The 27,261-nt window shown below is 33.2% G+C and overlaps 1 protein-coding gene across 1 annotated transcript in view; it reads right to left on the reverse strand.

Annotated features, from left to right (window-relative positions):
• The window catches only part of RYR2 (ryanodine receptor 2), an 864,696-nt gene that overhangs the window by 143,238 nt on the left and 694,197 nt on the right, over positions 1-27,261 (reverse strand). The window contains exons 68-74 of the mRNA XM_069064486.1: positions 26,269-26,509; positions 25,124-25,211; positions 18,113-18,205; positions 16,346-16,516; positions 14,795-14,854; positions 9,145-9,279; positions 4,347-4,459 (exon numbers count right to left, since the gene is read on the reverse strand). Of these exons, the coding sequence (XP_068920587.1) occupies positions 4,347-4,459; positions 9,145-9,279; positions 14,795-14,854; positions 16,346-16,516; positions 18,113-18,205; positions 25,124-25,211; positions 26,269-26,509 (901 nt within the window). The remainder of the gene's footprint in view (positions 1-4,346; positions 4,460-9,144; positions 9,280-14,794; positions 14,855-16,345; positions 16,517-18,112; positions 18,206-25,123; positions 25,212-26,268; positions 26,510-27,261) is intronic.

Raw genomic sequence — 27,261 nt, forward strand, 5'->3', positions numbered from 1 at the left:
CTTCCTTCCTTCCTTCCTTCCTTCCTTCCTTCCTTCCTTCCTTCCTTTCCTCCCTCCCTCCCTCCCTCCCTCTCTCCCTCTCTCCCTCCCTCCCTCCCTCCCTTCCTTCCTTCCTTCAGCTTTCTGGAGGGGGGAAGGCAAGGCAATTGGCGTTAAGTGACTTACCCAAGGTTACATGGCTAGTAATTGTTAAGTGTGTGAGGTTGGATTTGAACTCAGGTCCTCCTGACTCCAGGGCTGGTTGCTCTATTCACTGAGCCACCTAGCCACTCTGTTATTTCTTTTTTTAAAAAAATTATTTTTAAAACAAATTTTAATTTTTTATTTAATTAATTTTATTTAATTAATTAAATTAAAATATTTAATTAAATATTTTTTAAAAAATTTTATTTTATTGATTTTTTTATCATAAAGCCATCTCTAAGTTTCATTAATTAAATTGTTTTTTAACTTTCAATTTTTTAATAAATCTTTCCATTGAGTATTAGGATTTCCATTTTGGTGTTTAATTGGGGATTTATAATTTGTTTTTTTTTCTTGCTTTTTTGTTGTTGTTGTTGTTGCATGCCCAATTCATTGATCTGTTCTTTCTTTCTTTTATTAATATATACATAAGGAATGTAAAATTTGCAATGTTGTTTCATTGCTGTCATTCTCTTTAATGAAATAACTGAATGTTTCTATGATTTATTCTTTGACACACTCATACTTTGGGATCAGATTAGTTTCTACTTAGTTTTTAATCTATGCTTTCATAGCCTTTTTTTTTAAGCAATCGGAGTTAAGTAACTTGCTCAAGGTTAAATGGCCAGTTATTTCTGGGTGTGGTGCTGAGTGTCTGAACCCGGTATTCGATCTCCAGGTCATCCTGACACTGGAGCCGGTGCTCTTACTTGCTGTGCTACCTGGCCGCCCCGTAGCTTTTTATTAATATAATTTTCATTGCATCAGGGTCTGAAAAGGGTGCATTTAATATTTCTGTATTTGTTTGTAAGATATTCAATGCCCTAATATATGGTCATTTTTTGTGATGTTGCCATGTACAGCTGAGAAAAAAGTTATACTACTTTCTATTCCCATTGAGTTTTCTCCAAAGGTCTGTCATATTTAACTTTTCTAAGATTCTACTAATTTCATTGACATTTTGTTTATTTTTTGTTTATATTTATCTAGCTCTGAAACAGGAAGATTGAGCTCCTTCAATAATATAATTTTACTCTCTATTTCCATCCATAATTTGGATGGTATGCCATCAGGCGCATATAGATTTAGTATTGATATACTTCATTGTCTATGGTTCATTTTAGCAAGATGTAGTTTCCCTGCTTATCCTTTTAAATAGTTCTATTTTTGCTTTTGCTTTGTTTGCAATCATGGTTGTTGTCACTGTCAATTTTTTTACCTCAGTTTAAGCATAACAGACTTTGTTCCAGGCTCTTCTATTAATTTGTGTGCATATCTATTTCAAGTGTGTTTCTTATGAACAACATATTGTTGGATTCTGATTTCTAATTCATTCTGCTATCTGCTTAAAGTTTGAGTGAGTTCATCACATTCACTTTCACAGTTTTGACTGCTAAACTATTCATTTTCCTCTATCCTATTTTCTTGTGTTTATCCTTCTCTCTCTTTTTAGCCTGTTCCTCCCCTCAATTCTGTTTTGCTTCTGATCACTGATTTTTTTATCTATCCTTTTTTTTAACACATTCCCATACTCTTATTCCCTTCTCCTTCTGCTTCCTGTTAGATAAGATAGTTTTTCATTATTGAGTGTGTGTATTTTTTTTTCCATTTTGAACCAATTTAGGTGTGTGAGGTTCAATTGTCACCTGCCCCCACTCCCACATTTTTCTCTCTACTGTAAAAGCTCTTCCTTGTGCCTCTCTTTTATGAGAATGTTTCCCATTCTTCCTCTCCCTTTCCCCTTTCTCCCAGATCATCCCACTTTCTGTCAACTATCCATTTTTTTATATCATCCCAACATATCTCACTCCTGAACCCTCTTTTCAATATAGAATCCTTCTAGCTATGCTACTAATGATAAAGTCCTTAGAAGTACACATATCATCTTCCCACATCAAAAGATACACAGTTTAACCTTATTGAATTTCTTATTATTTTTCTTTCTTGTTTACCTTTTTATGTTTCTCTTGAGGCTTGTATCTGAAAATCTGATATTCTATTCACCTCTGGTCTTTTTCTGTCAGAACTGGTTAAAAATCCTCTATTTGATTAAATATTTATTTTATTCCTTGAAGGGTTATGCTCAGTTTTGCTGGGTAGATTATTCTTGGCTTTAATTGCAGCTCTTTTGTATTCTGGAATATCATGTTCCAGGCCCTCCTCTCCTTTAACATGGCAGTTGCTAAATCTTTTGTGATTTTGACAGTGGTTCCATGGTATTTGAATAATTTCTTTCTTGCTACTTGAAATATTATTATTTTGACCAGGGAACTCCAGAATTTGATTATAATATTCCTGGAAATTTTTGTTTTGGGATTTCTTTCAGTTGTTGATCAGTGGATTCTTTCAATTTTCTATTTTATCCTCTGCTTCTACAATATCAGGGAAGTTTTCCTTAATAATTTCTTAAGATAGGATATCTAGGCTCTTTCTTTGATCATGGCTTTCAGGCATATCAATAATTCTTAAATTGTCTCTCCTTAATCTAATTTCCATGTCAATTATTTTTTTTTCAATTAAATATAGTCTATTTTCTTCTATTTTTCAGTCTTTCAGCTTTCTTTCATTGTTTTTTGGTGACTAACAGAGTCACTAGCTTCTACTTGCCCAATTCAAATTTTTAAGGTATTATTTTCTTCAGTGAGATTTTATTCCTCTTTTTCATTTGTCCAACTCTGATTTTAAGATGTTATTTTTTTCAGTAATTTTTTGCATTTTACCCATATATTAACTGTCTTTTCATAATTTTCTTCTTCTGCTTTCATTTCCTTATCTAATTTTTCATCTACCATTCCTTTTTGATTTTGAAAAAAATTTTTAGTTCTTCCAAAATTCTTGTTGGGCTTGTCTCCAATCCAAAATTTTTTTCTTCAAGACTTCACTTATAGCTATTTTGACTTCATTGTCTTCTTCTTCCCTATCACCAGAGAAGCCCTTTATGATCAGGTTCATTTTTTGTTGTTGTTTACTTATTCTTCCAGCATATTTCTTGATTTATAACTTTATGTTAATGTTGGGTTCTGTGCCCATCCTCAATGGAGTGAGGGGTTCTGTCTTAAACATCAGGCTTTTTTACACTGCTATTCTTTTTTAATTTTTTTTTTTTGCCTTTTGTAGGGCAATTGGGGTTAAGTAACTGCCCAAGGTTATATGTCTAGTGTTTTTGTGTGGGTGTTAAGTGTCTGAGGCCAGAACCAAACTCGGGTCCTCTTGACTCCAGGGCTGGCGCTTTACTCACTGTGCCACCTGGCCGCCCCTACACTGCTATTTTAAGAACTAGTTCTGGAGGTTTGGAAGTTTTCAGTGCTTCCAAGGTGGTGTTATCTAGGGAGAGGTGTGGTAAGAGCTGCCTTGTTCTTCACTTTGGTTCTGACCCAGGAAGGTCCCTGATCTCTTAGGATTGCAAATTATACTGCTTCTTAGGGTCCCTGCTCCCTTGGGACCAGAAGCAATACTGTTCTTCAGTGCTTCCACTCCCTCTTAACTTAAAGTACACCTCTTTGTCCTGGAACTATGACCCAAAAGAAGGAATAGGCAATGGACATGCCAAACAGCATCTGGTCCTACATGCAGTGCTAGTACAGGGGTACCTTGTAATATTTTTCTGGTCAGCTGCCAGGTCCCCTTACTGTCTCTGATTTGGGAGCTCCCAAAGTCATTGCTGCTTTTGTCTCTGCCACATAGTCCCACTAATGGTGTTTCATCCACATGGGCTCCAGACTAGTCTCCTCCCCCATGTCATAGATCTCTCTTTCTGACCTCCTGTGTTGTCTTGGGCTAGAAGAATGTCTCACTCTGACCTTTTGTTGGCTCTACCATTCCAGAATTCTATTTGAAGCATAGTCTTAAAGTTGTTTGGACAAAAATGCTGAGAGAATTTGGCTGAGAACTCCTCTACTCTCCTGTCTTTACTCAACTGTTCTACAGGGGCACTTGACTACCAATAACAGGGTCATACATTATAAATCATAGCTCACTGAGAATGTCCAACAGTGGGAAAACAAAGTCAGGTGCTAAATAAAAGCACCAAAAAATTCTTTCCATCCAGTATCCTCTCACTCCATCTGTTTTTATATGCTATTTATTTTTTACATGGTAGAAATATATTGCCATTCCTTAGTGAGCAAATTTATTTCTACTACTGTTTTACAGAATTATTTTACCTTGGCAGATTATATAATGGAGCCATCCGGAAACAGGCCACTACTGCTCGTTTTCTCTGCTTAGAAAGCAGTTTGTGCCATACAGCCTTTTTAGATCGTTGTGGATGCTCTACCTGGAATATAATCAAATCATACAATAAATATTCCACCCCATATTAATACATCTTTAACAAAACTAAGTAGTATTGAAAAATGGAGCTCAAGAAATAATATAATCTTGGTTTTAGACATTCCTTGAAATTCTTATGGGAAAATCAGGGTCTTAGAAATAATTAATACTAATTTCAGATGGCTTTTAGAGTGATAGGCTTTATTTGAATAAATATACTGTTTTTTTCTTCAATGCTGGTGCTTCAAAAGCTGTTTTTAATCAACTTCAGTATCTAAAATTAGTCTACATAAAAATTTTATCAATTCCTATCCCTTTAATGTTTTCCAGTAGATGGCAAAAAAAACCTGCACACAATCATTCATTTCACTTTGAAGAATCAATCTTCAAAAAAATTGACAGCATATTCATCACAAAGTAGAGACATTCCTCAATAATATCTCAGAACAAATTAGGAGGACATGCTAGGTATAAGTAAAATTACTGTGATTTTTGTTTGCTTTTTTAAATAAAAAAGCTAGCATTCTTTAAATTAGAGTAGAGAATAGAGGACAATAAGGCTTCCAGGTCACAGAACAGAAACGGGGTCAAGAAGACTATTAGTTTACAAAAATGTTAAAATTTCTACTACTATGTTAAAGTCTGAAAGACATCATGTACACAAGTGATGATAAAACTTTTAGGTTACCATAGAAAAGACAAGCAAGCTACTGTTTAGCTAATGGTGTTTTGTTACCATAAAAAAAACCCAAACTTATTACAAGTATTAGAAAACAAAGAAACAATTCCAATATGGCTCTAAATCAATTAGTAGTCATTATGCAGTTCAACACTATACTTCCCATACTGTAATAGCGCCGGCCCATATTTGTAGGTTTCTGGAAAAAATGAAAATGGTTATGTCAGGTAGAAGTCAAGTTGACAAGTCAACAAGTATTTATTAAACATTTACTATATGCCAGGCTCTGAAAAATTCTAGGAATACAAGAAAGGCACAAAACAATCCTTGCTCTTAAGGATCTCACAGTCTAATGAGGAAGACATGATCATAAACTATATACAGGATAAACTGAAGATAATCTCAAGGGGAAGGCACTAAGATTAAAGAGGACTCAAAGTTTATTGCATAAAGTAGGACTTGATCTCAGGCTTGAAGGAAACCAGAGAAGTCATGAGGAAGAGATGAGGAGGGAGAGAGTTAAATGAAAGGTTTTGGGGGGGGGAGATAAGTACAATTCTGAATATGCTGAGTTTAAGAGAAAAATACCAGTTTGAGATTTCCAATAGACAACTGGAGATTCAAGACTGGAGGTCTGGAGAGAGTTTAGTGCTGTACAGACATCTGAGAATTTTCTGCATAGTGATGATAACTGAATCTTTGTAAGTTGATGAGACCACCAAGCAAAATATATGATGAAAGATTACCCAGGACAGCGACTTGGGGTCCACCCACACAGTTAGCAGGGGTGACCTGGATGAAGAAACAGCAGAGGAGACTCTAAATGATCAGCCAGATGGGTAGAAGGAGAATCAGAATAGAGCAATGTCATGAAACCCTAGAGAGAAGAAATTATCAAGGAGAAGAGAGTGACTGATAAAGCCAAAGCCTGCAGAGCAGTCAAGAAAGATGAGTATGGAGAAAGGGCCATTAGATTTGGCAATTTAGAGATCATTGGTAACTTTGGAGAAAGAAGCTTCAGTTGAATGATGAAGTCAAAGTCAGATTTCAGAGAATTGTAAAGAGATCAAAGGAAATAGAATAACTTATTGCAGATAGCCTTCTCAAGGAACTTAGGTATGAATGGGAAGTGAGACAGGACCAAGTGAATGTAAAATAAATTTCTGATCCATTGTGTAAAAGTCAACATATATAAGTATAAAGAAAGCATAGTGTCCTTATAGAGAAAAATTGGCAATTAAATCAATTAAGTCACAATGGAGCATAGGTGTTCTTATTTTAGAAGGCATTTTAATTTTTAAAAACGAGTCTCACTGAGTCTGAAAACAGGTATCTAGATTGTATTTAAGTATTTGGAGGTAGTATTTGAATAATCTATTCTAGAGGATTCAAAGGAAAGAATAATAAACATATGGATTTTGTATATTATTTCAATGTGCTTTTATTTTAATTCACTTGAAGTTTGAAGGGAAAGTTGCACCTCCAGTGGACAATGGTAGGCCCTCCAGTGGACAATGGTAGGCCCTGCAAAAGTAATCAAGTATGTAATAATGAAAATAATGATCATGGGATGACATATTTAGGCCTGGGTAGGTTGTTAGAAGACAAATATTTCAGCCACCTTATTTTGCAGATGAAAAGAGTAGGACTCAGAAAAGCCAAATGACTAACTGTAGGACACACAAAATACATAAAATTGTTATTTCCCCACTTACATCAAGTCTATTTATTAGCACCTTATATGCTCTCATCACTACTCTAAGTCTCCCCACAAAATTTCCTTTGCAAAATCATATATAACAACAATTTCAAATGCATATTGAGCAAGAGTTCAAGTAATGAATTCCTTATACATCTTCAAAGGATATTATGACAATATAACTTATTTTTACAATAGCTGGAAATGGTAAGGAAAATTTCATTATTAGGATCACTATTTTAAAAGATTATTGTATATATAATCAGTTTCCTTTTTAATAAGCTTAATCATTTTTACATTTAAATGATTACTATTTAATTTGCTTTATATAGTTTTATACTTTGTGCTAGATTTTAAAAGTACTTTTAAAATCATATTCAATAATTTCAAGTGCTGAACAGGAAAAAAGGATTAATTTTTAAAAATTCATTTCCCAATTTTTAGACTTGCAAATTTGTACACCAACTGACTACCTAAGAAATGTTTTTGTGGAAGTGTCTGCTTTCTATTACTTATTACAGCAAATAAATATATATTGTTTCATAGAGCAGAAATCCCCAAAGTATGGGAAAAAAACATAAATAGTATACATTTATTGAAAGAAAGGCAATGAAGAAAAATTGGTCACTACCCATTTATATGCCTGCTTTGTTATTTATATGAAATTCTTAGAGGAATGATCTAAGTAGATATATGATCATCCTTGATGAAAATATAAAAAGGAATTAATTGGTATTTTGTAGGTAATTTTCTTAAGTAGAATCTTTATGTTAGCACATGTGATAGAGAGATATATAGAATATAAGTTTGGTTTATTTAATTTGTTTATTTCAAGAAAACATTTGATACAATGGCATAACTTCCAGACTTGAAAGCTCTTCTGAAACAAAGTATTTCTAATACATAGGTCAAAAATAACAAACACATTTATGAAAAATGAAGCTATAGAGAACTTCTTTCAACAATTCACTGAATATTGACACCAATCTAGGTGTTAGAAAGGTAACCACAACAGTGTTTTGCCAATGCCAGGGAAAATATAGGAAAACAAAGTCCAAAAAATTAATATTCATGACAAGATGTTTCAAATTCTTCTAAAATCACTGTATCACTAGTATCACTGATTCAGAACTGCAAAGGACCTTAGGGACCATCTAGTCTGGTGATTCTTAATCTTGGGTTCACAGATCCCCAAGAAGTATCTGAATATATTCCAGAGGGTCCTTATCTTGCCCAAACTGAAAGTACAGGGATTACTCACATGCCCAATCCCACTCTGACACAGGAGTTCTGACCTGCTTTGATACTGAAGTAGGCTAGTTTGCTTCTTCTTAAGTAAGCTGGCCCCTTCAATCTCCCCCTATTCCCACAAAGCCCCTCCACCCATCCATCTCCTTCCATTTATCATATCAATGCAGAATTTAGTATAGACAACTGGTCTACTTAGTCTACTACAGTTCAGAACTCCCAAGATCAAATGCTTTGCCAGCCTCTCTAGAAAAAGAAATTACAGGCGTGTTCCGGACCCACATCATAGCAGAGTGAAATTAGGCTGCAGTGCATTTGAGAAACAGTGATTTTTGCTCACTACTAAGAATGTTTGTTTCTTTAAAACCAATATTCAGTCAGTGATATTTTAAAATTATGAAAACCATATTATAAAAATCTTAGAAAAAATTAAAATTACAAATAACCCAAAGGACAATGGAAAGAATTTATCTGGTCGTAGAAGGCAGGGGTTTTGTTTACAATAACTTTTATGTAAAAATAGCATAAAGAATATAATTATTGATTTTTACAACTAATATTTATCAGGGTAATCATATATAGCAAGAAATAGGGACAAAAGATTGATAACTTAAATGTTATATAACTACCTTGGGGGGAAAAAACTTAAAAACCCTCAAAATCACAAAACAAAAAAACATACATTTGGTATTTGTCTATGGAGAATTAATAGGAAAATACAGATATGAATTGCAGGAGAAAAGAAGGCAATGGAGAAATTACAATTTGTGTCAGTGAAGGAAGTACTCACATTAAGAAAATCATAAATTCTTCTGAATCCACAAGGTATAATAATTATAGTCTTGATATAATACACATGAATACTTAGAAATTATATATATATATATATTCTGCAAACCATAAACATTGCATTTATAGTTATTCTTTAAATTATTAAATTATATTTAAAATATGTAGAATGGTATATTAATACATAAAAATGTACACACAGTCAGCCAAATTTTAAAAATAGGTTTCTACTCTGTGATTAACTTATTGCTCTAGAATCAAGAGAATATCTAACCTGTTCAAGGTGAAAAAGCACATTAGCTATGTCCAATACTCTTTCTACTGTCTTCTCAGGGTCTGAGGTTTCTTCTGTTCGGTTTGGTAAATCTTTGTAAAGTGCCATTTGCCATCTAATAGCTGGATCCTCTAACTACAAAAAGAACAGAAAAATATATATGCATGATCACAAAAAAGAAGACTTCTCAGGAGCCTCAAAAACCGCTACACTCCTAGGAGGACATTGCTTAACAATTTAGAATAATAAAATATATTTTCAGGTACTGATGTTTCCAAGGCTGCTCTTTTTTTCATAAATTCTGAGAGTAAAGTACATGTGTTTATGTGTATAAAGCTTCACTAATGCTAACAATGGTACAGTATTTGGCACAGTGAACCTTCAAGAGACTAAAAATCAAATAGAAAAATGTACCAGTAGAATAAGGTACCAAATGGAAATCAGTCATACACTGGATAAAGACTTATGTGTTGAGGCAGCTAGGTGGCACAGTGAATAGAGCACTGGTCCTGAAATCAGGAGGACCTGAGTTCAAATGTGACCTCAGACACTTAACACTTATTATCTGTGTGACCTTAAGCAAGTCACTTAACCCCAATTGCCCTTCCCCCCTCAAAAAAAAAAACAACAACAACCAAAAAATACAGGAATGTATGTTATTTTCCTGAAGACCAGAACATTAGTGATAGGTCTTTACCACAAATAATGTTACAGAAACACAGTATTTGAGTTGGAAGAGATTAGACTAGATCATCATTGTCTCTTTCTAAACCATTACACAAGTGAAGAAATGGAGGCCAGAAAAATCACACATGTAGTAAGCAGCAAAGTCAGTATTTAAACCCAAGTCTTCTGACTCCAAATCTGGTACATTTTCTACTACATCAGGCATCAACTAGTTCCACAAAAACATGACACACCGAGCATTTTTTATATTGTCAGATTTATTTAGTGTTTAAGAACTTTAAGTGGAAGATAGAGTATCCCAAATGCCAATAAAAACATGCTACAATAAGAAGTTGATTTCACGGGGCGGCCAGGTAGCACAGCAAGTAAGAGCACCGGCTCCAGTGTTGAGAAGACCTGGAGATCGAATCCCGGGCTCAGACACTCAGCACCACACCCAGAAATAACTGGCTGTGTAACCTTGAGCAAGTTACTTAACCCCGATTGCTTAAAAAAAAAAAATAAGAAGAAGTTGATTTCACAGTAAAAAACAGGAAATATTCTGTGGATATGTAAAATTGACACTATAAATGCAAAATTTGGACAACCAATGATATAATGATTTTAAATATTTAGAAGCTGAATTAAACACACATAATATAGGGAGCTAAGAACTTTGAATTCCAAAATTTAAAATTCTTTCCTATTTTTCAGAAACACAAATAAAAACATTAATTTATTACCTCTACTGTGGATGAAGTTTCCAAAGAAATAGTTGCATAGATATATAGATAACAGTAACATAGGTTTATAAAGTATCTCAATATACTATTATTTTTTTGTACCTCACAAAAACCTTGTAAAATTGGTACCACAAGTATTTTTATCATACTTTATAGAAACGGGTAACACAGACTGAGTCAGGTTCAATAATTTGCCCATGATCACAGAGTAAGGTAGTACATTTAAAAAGAATTTAAAAGTCAGGTCTTCCTGACAGAATGTCAGTGCTCTGTCTACTATATCACACTGCATCATTTGTTGAAGGTACCATCTTGACAAGAGTTAAGTACTAAATATATCAGTTATTATATAATCACCCTATTGTAGTACATTTCTTAAGTTATCTTGAAAAGATCATAAAGTCTTGTTCTGGCAGATGTGTGAATGTTATTACTAGAGTCAGGAAACCTGGGCTCATATTCCAGATCAAACAGATTAATTCTATGACTATACACAAGCCAATTACCTCTCTGAGTCTCAGTTTTCTCATTTGTAAAATGGGTATAATAATATATGGGATACTTTTCCAAATTATTGTTTAGAAAGGATTTTGTAAAGTTTATGTATTATACAAGTAAGAGCAACAATTGATGAACAGCTGCAAACTTGTCCAAAGTTTCATATGTACAGGTTTTTATGGTGAGGTTAAAAACCTAGCCTGAAACAAGGGGCAACCTATTCCTTAACATGTTCATAACATTCTCCTACCTGTGGTCTTGTTAAAAATGTTTCACTTACTCTTTTTCCAACTGTCAATTACTAATTTGTGAAAATTCAATTACATAATGCATATTTTGAAATTTAGTTCATTTTAATGTTTTAACAAGTATGGAGTAATTAACCAACCCCTAAAATGATTTTTTTCACTTTCCTTGGCCTATTTAAAATAAACTTTTGAAATTGTCAAAACTTCTAATTATTTTTCCTTTTAAGAATTATAAATAATTTGACCCAAACTATGACATAAACAGGGTTTCCCACCTTAAAGTAGAACTTGGTCATAACATATTAAGGATATTATTACAAAATGATGGTAGTGATAGATAAATCACACTGAGAATAAGTTTTTTCTTGTGAAATAAAGCACACCAAATATTTTTTATGTTGTCAGATTTATTTAGTGTTTAAAAACTTTAAATGGTTTAAAGAATCATTATTCTAAGACAGTGAAGCAGTGATCATTCTAAGTCTCTTAATAGTGAAGAGAACTGAAATGTCAAAAAGAACTTCATCTTGAGGAAAAAGGAAACTTCATGCAGAGAAGGACTTACAAAAGCTAAATTAAAAGTCCAAAGCAAGCATTTTAAATTTTAGTTGTCCTTTAAAGAAAACTTTCATAATTAGTTCCTCCATTAGTTACCTCCTCTCTCCTAATAGGGCAGACAATAAGGCATATGCTACTAACATTCTCAGTCTCAGAATATTTAGGTATTTCAAGCAGCTATTTCCCCTAAGTACAGTACAATATTAAATGTCACACCTTAATCATAATTGAGAAGCATGAAAAAGAGAACAAATCACCCATGAAATCCGTTCTGCCTCTTAACAGAGACTGAACAAGAAAAGGCAAGTATGTGGTACAGAAGATGGAAAAAGAGTAAGATTCTCTAAAAATGCTTTTACTTTAGATCTGACTCTCATTAAGGAAACTACTAACATTTAATATATTGGTCATTTAGGATCCTTTGTCTTCCATTTGAAGTTCTTAAACACTAAATAAATCTGACAATATAAAAAATATTTGGTGTGTTTTATTTCACAAGAAAAATCTTGTTCTTGGTGTGATTTATCTATCACAGTCAAGAAGGCCTAAGTTAAAATCCATCCTCAGACACTTCCTAGCTGTGCTACCCTAGGCAAATCACTTGTTTGTGATAGTTTGTCTGTCTCAGTTTTCTCATCTCTAAAATGGGGATAATGATAGTACTTACCTCTCAGGGTTGTTGTGAGGATCAAATGAGCTAATAATTGTAAATCTCTCAGCACCATGCCTGGCACATAGCAATTACTATATTAATGTTTTATATGAATGTAATAATAATTTTCTGTGATGTGAATAACTGTTTATTAAAACGTTTCATTTCATTCCTTATGCTTAAGGAATGGTTAGAGAATTATCCTTACTTTTCTTCCTTATTGAACCTTAATTATATAGTATTATCCTTATGCAATACTTAGCACAACTGATTACACTCAGAATTAAAAAGATGACTGATTTCCAAGATGTACCTACACTGAAAAAAAATAAAAATATAAATAATTATTCTTAGATTTTATATTCTATAGGATTTTATATTTGACCCACTTCTACTAAAAAAAGAGCAAAATGAATTAATGATATTCACTTACTTCACCTGGAAGTAATCATTACAAAAATTCTGGAGAAAAGTCAGATTATAAAAATAACTTTATTTTTGGGTGATGGGTACAGAATTTCCATGAAAACATTTTTTTAAATTTTTTATTATTTCATGCAAATCTTTCCTTGTTTTCCTTTTTTCTCTTTTTTTAATTTTTTTGATGAAATGTTTTATTAACTTCTACTTTACATCATTCATTTCCTCAAGATTTTGAGTTAAAAATTTTCTCCCCATTTTCCCCCTACTACCACCCCAAAATAGCGATCCCACTGGATATCCCCTCCTCCAATCTGCTCTCTCCCATATCTTCTTCCATACCCCCTCCGACTTCCTAGTGGATCTCTATGCTCCAATGCCTGTATCTTATTTCCCAATTACATGTAAAATAATATTAATAATAGTGAATATATATTCATATATATTTTAAAAATTTGATTTTAAAACTTTGAATTCCAGATTCATTCCCTCCTCCTTTGTCACCAACTCTTACTGGAAAGATAAGCAATTCAGTATAGGTTGTACATGTGTAGCTATGCAAAACATTTCCATAGTGGATATATTGTAACAGACTGACTATATTTCCCTCCCTCCTATCCCACCTCCCATTTGTTCTATTCTCTACTTTAATCCTGTCCCTTTTCAAAAGTGTGTGCTTCTAACTTCCCTCCCTCCCAGCCTGCCCTCCCTTCCATCATCCTACCTCTCATCCCCTTCCCCCCTACACTCCTGTTGGGTGAGATACCCTATTTAGTGTGTATGTCATTCCCTCCCTAAGCCAAATTCAATGAGAATAAGGTTGTCCCATTCCCTTTTGCCTTCCTGTTCTTCCCCTCCATTGTAACCATTTTTCCTTGCCTCTTCTGTATGAGATAGTTTACCCCATTCTATCTCTCCCCATCTCCTCTCATTATATTATTCTCTCACCTCTTAATTTCACCTTTTAAGTATCATCCCTTCCTATTAAATTGGTCCTGTACCCTCCATCTATATATATCTGTGCACATATATACACACATTCACATATGTATTCATATGCCCATATACCCTCCTATAAAGACATATATGTATGTATGTATATGTATATATATATATATATATACACACATTTCTATTCCCTTCAATTATTCTAATACCGATAAAAATTTCATCAGTTACAATTATAGTTTTTCCATGTAGGGCTGTAAATAGCTCAACTTTGATAAGTTCCTTATGATTTCTTTTCCTTGTTTACCTTCTCATGCTTCTCTTACTTCTTGTATCTGAATGTCAAATTTTCTATCCAACTCTGGTTTTTTCATCAAGAATGCTTGAAAGTCCTCTATTCCACTGAATGACCATATTTTCCCCTGAAACATGATACTCAATTTTGCTGGGTAGGTGATTCTTGATTTTAATCCCAGCTCCTTTGACCTCTGGAATGTCATATTCCAAGCCCTTCAATCCCTCAATGTAGAAGCTGCCGGATCCTGTGTTATCCTGATTGTGTTTCCACAATAGAAAATAGATTTTTTTGGTGATCTTTTTTTTTAAATATTTGGAGGGGGAAGTCAGGAGTGAGTAAGAATACTGGCCCTGGAGTCAGGAGACCTGGGATCGGTTCCGGCCTCAGATACTTAACTCCCACACAAAAATAACTGACCGTGTAACCTTGAGCAAAGTTACTTAACCCCAATTGCTTTAAAAAAAATGAAAATAAAAATAAATGAAAAAAAAGGAAAAATGACTCATCAAAATATTTTGCTACATTAAATTGCTGAACTAACATCATTTGTGATATGATCCTTTTGAAAAAGAAATGTTTGAAATACACTGAATGTGCTTTGGAAAATGTCCTGGCTTACCTTGCCCTGTAGATGAAGATTACTGCGGATAATATCACGCACTTCATCTTCTGTGTCTTTCTGTTAAGAAATAAACATCAGAGGGAAAACTTAAAATTGGTCTGTGACCACTCATTCGTGGATAAACTACAAGGTTCTTTTAAATAAGCATAATGCATGATTATTTTTCTTGTTTATACAGATCTAAAAAAAAAAACATTGCAAAAACCTAATAGTTGGGTATTCTTTTAAGATTTATTCTACACAGCTTAGCAACTTCAAGCAAAACAATGTATTTTGTTGTTAGATTAAATGTTCTGATATCTAAAAGGGTTGATTTTTTTTCATTTACATCAAGAAAGGTGGCAACAAGATACTTTCTTGCTTGTTTCCCCTACCAACTGACTGCCAAAGCTGATTTTATACTGAATTATACTTTTGATAATTTTCTCTTAATTGAAAAATAGAACAGTAGCTATATACCCTTACTGTAGCTACAGCAAAAAACCCTTTCAGGTTTATGGAGACTTTGGAAGCATAACCCAGATAACTATTACAGTGGTTCCCCTCTATTCTATACTTACCGTGGGATACACCTTTTTTTCATTACCATAGACAAATTTACATAAGGAAGCATATAGTGCTCCTGTATGAGTATGGAAGTTGGAGTCAGGGGATGAAGTATTCCATTCAATTCCAATGGATACTTACTGAAAGGCAGCATGATATAGTAGAAAGAAGATGAGATAGGAAACTATAAGACCTAAGTTTTAGTCCTAGTTTTTCCAATTGCTAGATGTATGAACGTAGGTAAGTTTCTTAACCTAGGTGACATGTAGTTTCTGTATCTGTAAAATAAGGATAAGAATATTCACACTATCTAGTTCTAGGACTGTTGAGAGCAAAATGCCTTGTAAACCTTAAAGAATTATATAAATATTTGCTATTATTATCACTGTCATCATATTTACAAGAGCTTTTCTTTCTCATCTTCCTCATCACCAGAAAGAGGAGAAAGCAGGAATAAAAGGAGGTCAGACCTGGGTTCCCTATTGGTGCAAATACCTTAAGACTTGAAAATTAATTATTACATGATTTCAGTACTTTATTTTTCATATAAGGAATTACCCTCTATAAATCTGACATTTATTTACATGTAACTTTGGGAAAGTCCCCTACCCTCTTTGGGTTTTTGTTTTCCTTTGTAAAATGAGGGATTAGAAAGATGACATCTAATATACCTTCCAGTTCTCAATCTATTGGCCTGGTTCTGAAAAATTACAGTGAGGTAGTATTTATGACTTTACAAAGGTAAAATACTTGAGCACACAAAAAAAGTATAGTTTAAAAGGACACTAAACTACACAAAAGAAGTCATCATTAAGAAAAAAAAATATTCTTTTTAGCCAAGTATATACATTTCTCTATCATATTTAAAGTGGATGCTTAATAAACATTCAATGTTATTGAAACATAAATATAGAGGCCTGACAAAGAGAGAGGTGAATAAATAGTTTGGAGCTTTAGTTAGATAACTTGCTAATCAAAGCTAGAAAAAAGACAAGCCCTTACCATACTAAAACGGTTTTTGGCCAGGGCAATTAATTCTTGATCTCCAGGTGCACAAATATTCAGTCCAATAGGCAGTAATCTCTTCAGGGCTGCTACAATAAGAGAGGTCTGCATAGAGTATCTGTCTCCTTTGCGTTTCATTTTCTTCCTTTCCTGATCTGTGACTGCTGCCTGTAGGACAAACATGGGAGATAATAGTTAGTATCAGTTTTTCTTCCACCTAATAGCTCCTTAGTCTTCAGATCTTTATGAAAATCAGCATTGGATTATTTTTTTTTCTTTCACATCTGTCCTTAATTATAGAGTAGGCAATGCTTTTGAGGAATCATTATTTTTGCAGTGATTCTTACCTACTTTTTCTTTACTTTCTGAAAATTTCACTGTCTTTTCCTCAGAAATTTTGTCAATAAAGAATTTTAATTTTTATTTTTAGAATTTAATTTTAATCAAGCCCCTTCTATAGGTTGTTTTTTATATTAAGAGAAAAGGATATCTTTCCAAGTAAAATGTTATCCATTAGTTGCATAAATTTCCCCTCCTCTCACTTTCATCTCATCCTTTTGCAATTTGGCTTCCAAGATTATTACTCAACTGAAAATACTATCTCCAAAGTTACTTCAGATCTCTTAATTGCTAAATTTAATTGTCTCTTCTCAATCCTTACCCTTCCAGACCTCTCTGCAGCATTCAACACTACTGACCACTCTCTCCTTCACTCTTAATTTTTGTGCCACTACTCTCTTCAGATTTTTATGAGTGCTCCTTCTCTATCTCTTTTTACAGGATCCTCATTCCTATCATGGACAGTAGATGGTGCAGTGAATAGAATACTAGGTTTGGAATCAGAAAGAATCATCTTCACAAGTTCAAATATAGCCTCAAACACTTATTAGTTGTGTGACCTTGGGGACGTCATTTAACCAGGTCTGCCTCAGTTACTTCTATATAAAATGGACTGGAGAAGGAAATGGTAAACCACTTCAGTAAGCCTACCAAGAAAATCCCAAAAGGCATCACTAAGGGTTGGACAATACTAAAATGACTCAGAAACATTATCTGTAGGTGACCCTTAAGATTGTCCTGGGCTCTCTTCTCATTTATATACTTTCTCTGAACTCAACAGCTCCAATGGGTCTAACTACCATTTCTCTTCAGATGATTCACAGATTGATAAAAATGTTAAATCTCTCTCTGTGGAGTTTCAATCTTGTATCATTGGTGGCTTAGAGGCCATTTCAAATTGTGTATGATAAAGGCATCTCATACTCAACTTATTCAAAATAGAACTCATTATCTTCCTCTTCCCCCCAACAAACTTAACTATTTCAACATTTTATACTCAAAGGTGTGTAATCTTCCCATCATTATCATCTCCTTCCTCTCACTCATATATCCAATCAATTCCAAAATCTTGTCATTTGTACCTCCACAACACCATCTATTAAAAAACCACTGCTTTAGTTAAGACTATCATCACCTCTTACCATAATCATTGTGTAGTGTTTGCCTAATAACAGAGAACTATAGTACACTGTCCTAAGTTATACCTTATAACTCACATTTTGGAGTAAGAGGTATTTCAACCTTTTGAGTCAAATCATCAGCAGTACACAGTATTAGAAATAACTTAAAATGCCATAAAAATTCCTATAGATATAGTCATTAAGTAGTTAACATTTAAAGCTAATCTTGTGCTCATTTCATAATTAACCTGCAAAAGAAAATAAGGTGAGATATCTCCTAGAATCATGAAATAGATTAGAGTACCTTTGACATCTTTGACTTGGTATCAGTAATAAGAAAAGACATGTTGTTGATTTCATTCTGAACGACAAAGTTCTGCTCTTCTCTTTTGAAATTCTGGAAAGTTGCACAAGATATTCAAGTTGAAAATCACTTATGGGAGAAGCTAAGATAGAACTGAACAGGAGTGACAGAGGCACAGTTCAGTGTGGCTTTCCATCCTAAGTGTCAAATCCTTTTCTACTTTTATTTAATTTTCAAAATAGTCAGCACAGATTACTGAGTACGGCTGGTGGGGACAATATTTTTTTTTTTAAACTGCAATGAGCATAGAAGCAGATTTTTAGAAGAATTTTAGAAATTAAATGGCTAATCCCTTTTAAAAACATCAGATAATATCAATTCATAAAATTTACCAGAATATTAATCAAGCATGCTAAATATGACAAAACCCTAAGTAAATTTTATTAGTTATAATAGTGAACATTTTAGCATACAAATATCTAATAGTGGCAGATACAAAGAGAGTTTAGAGATCAATACCCTCATTTTTCAAAGGACTAAACTTTCCTATTAATATAGCAATTATGAATCTCACTTTGAAAAGTCAGTCAAATATTCAATCCTATTTTGGCTTTAAGCATGAGAAAATGTGATGCAAAATAATCATCAATTTTTACCTTTTAGAGAAAATTTTTTAAAAATATGCTTAAAGGACATAGATAATATTGAAACCCATTTCTTCAAATACTGAACACCAGTAGATGTTAATTTTGTTAACATGTTAATGTTCAATTCTGACAAACTAATACCTACCATGTGCATAGCACTGTAAGTTAAAGAGATTGATATGTTGGAAAAATACCATGGTTATCTTCAAATGTTTTATGATTCCTAGTGATACTTTGGACATTCTATACTTCTTTTGCACTCTCCATCAGTGAAAAATGAAAGAAACTACAATTCAAACCCATCAGTTTTCTTCTTTGATAGTTTTAATAAGTTTTGGTAGCGGTAGCAGATACACAAATTGGTCAAAGAAATTATTCGACTTTTCTTTACAGTTCACTAATTTAAAACATTTCTTTTTCTTCATTTTCTGTGAAGATACTATGAAATAATTTAAGAGGATTTTAAAGCAAAGCATATGCCTTATTTCAACACTATTATACACCAAAACAAGCTCCTAATGGATACATGACTGAAAGAATAGGTCATATCATAAACAAATTAGAGAAGCAAGGACGTAATTACCTTTTGGATATATGGAAATGGGTAGAGTTCATGACTAAACAAGTGATAGGAACACACAAGATAAAATGGACAATTTTGATTATATAAAATTTTAAAAGTTTTTACACAAACAAATCTAATACAGTATATATTAGAAGGTAAACAGGTACCTGGGGATTTTTAAGTCTCATTTCTAAGAAAAATAAAATTACTCTAAATTATCAAATATCAGAGTGACTTTGAGATCCTTGTACCACTTCTTTTGACCACCATGTAAGCACCTGCCTTGTGTGAATTCTCTGTAAAACCATATGTTTGGAACTCAGATTACATGGCTACCCCTTAGAGTTGCACTCTGGTAAAATGGTGCTGGATCCTATAGTTTTAGCATGATCCCACTTTGTTCTACATTACAGCCTCCTACTTGCCTTGCTTACCAAACTCTCTATCAAAATTATCATAAACTTTTTCCCATCCTATTTATAATCAATAATATATATACATATATATATAAACACCTGTAGCATGTGTTAATTATTTAAATAATACACGTTTTTCCTCATTTGGATTGAGAAATCCACTTAAGTTAACAGTACTCCTTGGAAAATCTTTTAGCTTCACTATATGCAATTCCCCCATATGCAAAATGTAAATAATTTCTCATATGAAATAGTCTTATGTGATTTTTACAAAATTTAGTAGTTTATTATTTTTCAATTGAAATTATTTTGTCCCTCTCAATAGTTCCCATCTCCACTGAGAAAATTTTGAAAGGAAGGAAGGAAGGGAGGAAGGGAGGCAGGGAGGGTGGGAGAGAAAAAAAGGGGAGGAGGGAAAGAAGAAGGAAGGGAAAAAAAGAGAAAAGCAAAGCCCTCAGTATTTAGCTACATAGTCCAGCAATACAACCACATTAGCAATAGCCAAAAAAGTCAATTTCTTTCTGCATATTAAGTTCATCATATCTCTGTCAGAAAAAAAAATAAGTAGGCAAAGTTTAGACTGAATCATATTTGTAAAGGCATTTAATGACCCCAAATTGCTTTGTTACTGCAAAAATTCTTCTCTTTTTTTTTAAATATATATATATTTTTTATTAATTTGTTTGTTTCCTTTAAGTTTATAGGATTCAATTCCACAATTCCTTGAATTTCACATTTTGTCCCCTTCCCTCCCCTCCCCCCCCCATGGTGGCTTATAGTCAAGTATAGGATTTGTAAATACTTTCACATTATACATTAGTCAGGTTATAAGGACAGATTGTACCAGCTGGAATGAAAAATGGTAAAGAGGACATAAAACCAAATAAGAGAAGGAAAAAATCAGGTATTTTGCTTCTACCTGGATATAAACTTAGTTCTTTCTAGTTCTTTCTCTGGATGCACATATTTCTCTCCATCATGAGTCTTTTGGGATTGACTTATATCACTGCATTGCTGAGAAGACTCCAGTCTATCAAAGTTGGTCATCACATATACGTTGTGTCTGTAATTGTGTACAAATTTCTCCTGGTTCTACTCTTCTCACTCAGCATCAGTTCTTTTAAGCCTCTCCAGGTAAATATGAAGACCGTCTGCTCCTCATTTCTTATAGCACAATAGTATTCCATAACATGCATATACCACAACTTGTTCAGCCATTCCCCAATTGATGGGCACCCCCTTAATTTCCAATTCTTTGCTACCACAAAAAGAGCTGCTATAAACATTTTTGTACATATGGGTCTTTCTCCCATTTCTATGATCTCTTTGGGATATAACCCTAGGAGTGGTATTGCTGGATCAAAGGGTATGAAAGTATTTATAGCCCTTTGGGCATAATTCCAGATTGCTCTCCAGAAAGGCTGGATCAGTTCACAACTCCACCAACAATGCATTAGTGTTCCACTTTGCCCACATCCTCTCCAGCATTTGTCATTTTCCTGTTTTGTCATCTTAGCCAATCTGACTGGTGAGATGTGGTACCTCAGAGTTGTTTTGATTTGCATTTCTCTAATCAATAGTGAATTAGAGCATTTCTTCATGTGCTTATAGATAGCTTTAATTTCTTTCTCTGAAAACTGCCTGTTCATATCCTTTGACCATTTTTCAATTGGGGAATGACTTATAAATTTGACTCAATTCTCTGTATATTTTAGAAATGAGTCCTTTGTCAGAGACATAGGTTGTAAAGATTCTTTCCCAATTTCCCACCTTCCTCTTAATCTTGGTTACATTGGCTTTGTTTGTATAGAAACTTTTCAATTTCATGTAGTTAAAATTATCCATTTTACATTTTATAATGTTCTCTAATTCTTGTTTAGTCATAAAATCTTTCCCTCTCCACAAGTCTGATAGGTAAACTATTCCTTGTTTTAGGGGACTGCTTACAGTATCAACCTTTATACCTAGATCATGGACCCATTTAGACTTGATTTTGGTATATGGTGTTAGATAATGGTCTATGCCCAGTTTCTGCCATACTATATTCCAGTTTTCCCAGCAGTTTTTGTCAAATAGTGAGTTCTTATCCCAAAAACCAGGGTCTGGAGGTTTATCAAACAATACATTACTATAGTCATTGACTTCTGAATCTCATGTGCCTAATCTATTCCATTGATCCACTCCTCTATTCCTCAGCCAGTACCAAGTAGTTTTGATGACTGCTGCTTTATAATACAATTGAAATCTGGTATAGCTAGTCCACCTTACCTAGCATTTCTTTTCATTAATTCCCTTGATATTCTGGACCGTTTATTCTTCCAAATGAATTTTGTTACTATTTTTTCTAGCTCTATAAAGTAGTTTTTTGGTAAATTAATTGGTATAGCACTAAATATATAATTTAATTTAGGTAAAATTGTCATTTTTATTATATTAGCTCGACCCAGCCACGAGCAATTGATATTTTTCCAATTAGTTAGATCTGACTTTATTTGCGTGAAAAGTGTTTTGTAGTTATGATCATACAGGTCCTGGGTTTGTTTTGGCATGTAGATTCCCAAATATTTTATAATGTCTACAGTAACTTTAAATGGGATTTCTCTTTCTATTTCTTGCTGTTGAATTTCATTGGAAATATATAGGAATACCGAGGATTTATGTGGGTTTATTTCATATTCTGCAACTTTGCCAAATTTATTTATTGTCTCAAGTAGTTTTTTTACTTGATTCTCGAGGATTCTCTAAGTATATCATCATATCATCTGCAAAGAGTGATAGCTTGGTCTCTTCTTTGCCTAATTTAATTCCTTTGATTTCTTTTTCTTCTCTAATTGCTACTGCTAACATTTCTAGTACCAGATTGAATAAGACGGGTGATAGTGGACACCCTTGTTTCACCCCTGATCTTATGGGAAATGCTTCTAGCTTCTCCCCATTACATATAATGCTTGCTGATGGCTTTAAATTGATGCTACCTATTATTTTAAGGAAGGCTCCATTTATTCCTATACTTTTTAATGTTTTTAATAGGAATGGATGTTGTATTTTGTCAAAAGCGTTTTCTGAATCTATTGAGATGATCATGTGGTTTCTGCTAGTTTTGTTGTTGATATGATCAATTATACTGACAAAGCTCTTCTCTTTAACAGGAGCATTCTATTGGTCACACTCTATGGTTGGGAATCATGGAGTTGCATGTATTCAGAAGAATCAGAAATATCCAAATAGAGCAACAGAAAGATGTATGGAAAACTGTAGCTAATGGGTCCTACTTTGTACGCAGATTCTTGCATTCCTTTGGGGGGAGGGGAAGCTCTAATTAATATGGCTGTTTTCTTTGATTTACTAGAAGAACTACATATTTGGTAACAGAATCAATATGCTTCAAAAATTTATTTAAACTTTTTCTATTTGCAAAATATTAAGTGAAAATAATTGTAATACAATTTATAGGTACCCCTCAAAATCTAAAGAAGACATTTAATGATCCTTCATTCAAAATACAGAAAAAAAATAGATAATAGAATTCATACATCATTTCATAAAATGTCCACCAGGTTTTAACTACAACTCTAGTACTTTCATTTCAGCATGACATACTATTTTAGAATATTTAGAAAACATGATGACTAAAAGCTAAATCTGAGAACACTCAGAAAGAACCATAGGGAAAAGTGTGGTAAAAAGAGAAATAACAAGTTTGAGAATCAGAAGGCCTAGATTCTAGACTCTACAACAAACGTATTGTATGATCTTGAGTAGGTCACTTCAGCTCTGGCCCTGTGATTCTTTTTTTCAAAACAATTCATTATTTTTATTTTTCAATTAACACATATTTTAAAAATTAATCTGTCCTTCCCACTACTCCCATCCCAATTGAGGAAAAAAAAAACAAGATCACTCAAAACATAGCAACCTAGCTCAGCAAAACAAATCCCTATGTTATAATGCCAGTCTAAAACTGTCTCTTTTTGCATTTTAACTTCATCACCTCTTCAGTGTTATATTTCATCATCCTTTTGGACTCTTGATTTATTATTAGAGTTGACCAGAGTTTGAAATTCTTTCAGAATTGTTTTTCCCTACAAAACATGACTTCTTGTAGTTATAGCTCAGATCATTTTTCCCCTGCATAAAGTAGTATCCTTGAAAAGATATTGTGAAAATATGTCATTTACAGCAAGTATTCAAAGAATAATAAAAATGGCATATTTTACTCATTTAAAATGGTAAATTTTAAAACTGGCATGTAGAAGAAATTAAGGCATAAAGTATAAGGTTGGACAAGATAATCTATAAGGACCTTTCCAACTAAAATTCTATTGATATTATAAATACCACATGTTCAAATAAATGAAATGAGTAAATATTTTTGTATCAACACTGCCTCCCACATAGTAGACAATTATTAAATGTTTGTTTATTGACAGGAAGTTGACTGAGACCCTGAGAGATTAAGTGATTTATGTTCAGTGTTATACAACCCATTAAGTTTCGAGGTTAGAACTTCAAATAAGATTTTCTTGACTCCCAGGACAACATTCTATACATTAAGCCATGCTGCCTACTTCCTATTTTTATTAAGATAAGGAAACCAAGATTCATATGAATTAAGTAACTGATTCAACAGCATTTAGCTAGTAATGAGTGAATTTAGGATTCATGATTCCTTACAACCCTTCCCAAAAGGGGAAAAAAAGCCTAACAGTACTCTTATAACATACATATACTGCATTTCTGCAATTTTTTTTTTATTTTAGGCCATAGAATTAACATTCATTACTAAAAATTCTTTTAAGAGTCTATTTTTCTTTTTTGAATTACATATAAAACTTAACTCATGTTGCTATCTCATTTTTAAAATGATCATTACAGAAAAAAATAGAATGTTTAAGATGATTGATGGAATATACAGAATAAATAAAGGTAAATATTTTAGTAATAACTATTGCAATAAAAATGTTATATAGCAATTAAGGATAAATATACAACATAGAAAGTGGGTAGCTGCAATTCTTTAGTCAATTTAAATAATACTAATAGTCCAGATAATTTATGTCTAAATATATTTTGTGGTCTAAACTATATTTAAATATTTCAAATAGCTGCCAAAGAAACCTTTCATTTTGTTTAGAAAGCAATATATTTTGATGACATGCCAGCTTCACAAAAGAAAGCCTGATTCACCTTTACAAGTGGAAGCAAAAATTTACTGATGTTGAAAGAAATGAGGCAACAAGCACACACACACACAAACACACACACACACAATATCTAGGTGACTCGGGAAGGTGAGAAAGGGGAATTGGTCTTTTTTTAAGAGGCTAAAAGCATTCACTATAGACTAACAAGGGAAGTTTTCTGTCAATATTATCCTACTTACATGAGACTTTGACCAGTAGATGAACACTTCAGCCACCATGCGGAATAACTCCTCTGCTTCAGAATTTGGTTCTTTTAGCCACTTTGCTCTACAATAGATAATGAATAATGTGGTTCCTTAGTTATTTCTTAGAGTGATGAGATTCCCATTTGGGCAAATATACTTCAAAACCAAGTAATGAAGAAGAGCCAAATGTATTTTAAAATGTTATTCTTAAGTTGACCCTTCCTAGTTATTGTTAAGATCTTAATTCCCCTACCCTTGACCTTTTTTATCTTTTCCATTTAAGCTTACAATTTTTTTAAATTTTCTTTTCAGTTCTAAAATTTCTCCCTCCTTCCACCTGCCGAGAAGATGAAAAATATGAGACCTATTATACAATGATGGTGGTGGTGGGGGTGGGGAATAAAGAAAAGAGATATGCTTCAATCTGTACTCAAAGTCTATTAATTCTCTTTCTGGCAATGGATATCATTTTTCATCATGAGTCCTTTGGAATTGTCATGGATCATTGTATTAATCAGAGTAGCTAAATTTTCTGCAGTTGATTATCATTTAAATATTGCTGTTACTGTGTATAATGTTCTCCTAATTTCTATCCCCTCATACAAGTATTATTAAGTTTTTCTGAAACTATCTTAACAATCATTTCTTATAGCACAATGGCATTCCATCACAATCATATACCACCAACTCATTCAGCCATTCTCCAAATGAAGTCTCTGCCACCACAAAAAAAAGCTGCAATGCAATGCAATGATCTAAGACAATTCCAAAAGACTACTAGATTATCCTCATTACAGATAATGCTTGCTTTTGGCTTTAGATAGATTCTACTTATTTTAAGAAAGGTTCCATTGATTCTTGTGATTCTCTAGTTTTTTTTTTTGTAGGAATAGGTGCTGTATTGTCAAAGTAAGCTCATACTTTTCAATCAGTCGGCTTTTGGTGGAGATAAGAAAGATGTGAAAATTTTAAATTCACTGTAAAGTTCAACTACTCTAGCCAACATTTAAATAAAGCATAACCTCAAAAATCATCTCATTCCCACATATGCAGTGATGGGTCAAGTTAGAAGAGATACTCATGTCTAATCTGGTATGGAAATGAATTTGTAAAATTAATGACTTTTTAAAAAAACTTACCTGTTGAAGTCTACGAATCTAATTAATAAAGGATAGAAGGCATAAAGATCTCGTGCTAGGGTAGTGAATTCATCTAGAATGAGTAGCTCAGCCTCAGACATATCGCCCCTGGCCTCAGCTTTGAGGTGGTCTTCATCAGATACTACTAACGCTGCTTTATTCTTGAGTTTCTCCATCAATGGCAGGAAGTGGGACTTCAAGAGTTGGGACTTCACTTTGTTTATGATGGGCTGGGAAAACACTATTTGAAACCAGATATTTACCATTTTTATCTATATCTACACACTTATCTTTATCAATAAAACATACATAAATATACAGTTATATACACATAAAGAACTTCAATAAAATGGTATAATTCTTTCTAGTTTGTTTTTTCTTAAAGATGGCCATCTAACTCAATATTAGCAGAGAAACAAAATTCTTATTCACTGTGAAAATAGAACCCAACATTTCATTTTATGTCTCCTTGCTTTTGCATAGGTTATCTCCCACTGCTAGAATGAACTCCTTTCTCACATTTAACTCTTCTTCCTAGTTTTCTCCAAAGTTCAGTTCAGATGACATCTCATATTCAAGCTTAAATGAGACTACTCTAGCTAATACTCTCTTCCTCTCAAATTACTTCACTTTTTCCATGTTGTAGCCCTCTAGTAAAATGAAAGCTCCTTGAGGGCAAGTAGTTCACTTTTGTTTGTTTTGGTTTTGATTTTCATATACATAGTACCTTGATTTATGTCAGGAAGAACTGTAGTTAAGCCCTTTTCTGACCCATATCGTTCATGTGATTCAAGGAAAATATTTAACTTCTCAGTGCCCCAGGCAACTCTATAGGATCGTAAATTAAAAAGCAAGTGCAGACTTACCTTGATAGTGGAGTTATCCAATAACAATGACCTCCAGTGACTAACACAGCACTTACATATAATAAACACTGAAGAAATGTTTGTTAGATTGAATTGAATATGCCAATATACCATTTTCCTCAGCGTT

Source organism: Petaurus breviceps, unplaced genomic scaffold (assembly GCF_028583685.1).
Source record: "Petaurus breviceps papuanus isolate PSGF00001 unplaced genomic scaffold, PetGlider_PUasm1.0 90633, whole genome shotgun sequence".
NCBI classification, from domain to species: Eukaryota; Metazoa; Chordata; class Mammalia; order Diprotodontia; family Petauridae; genus Petaurus; species Petaurus breviceps.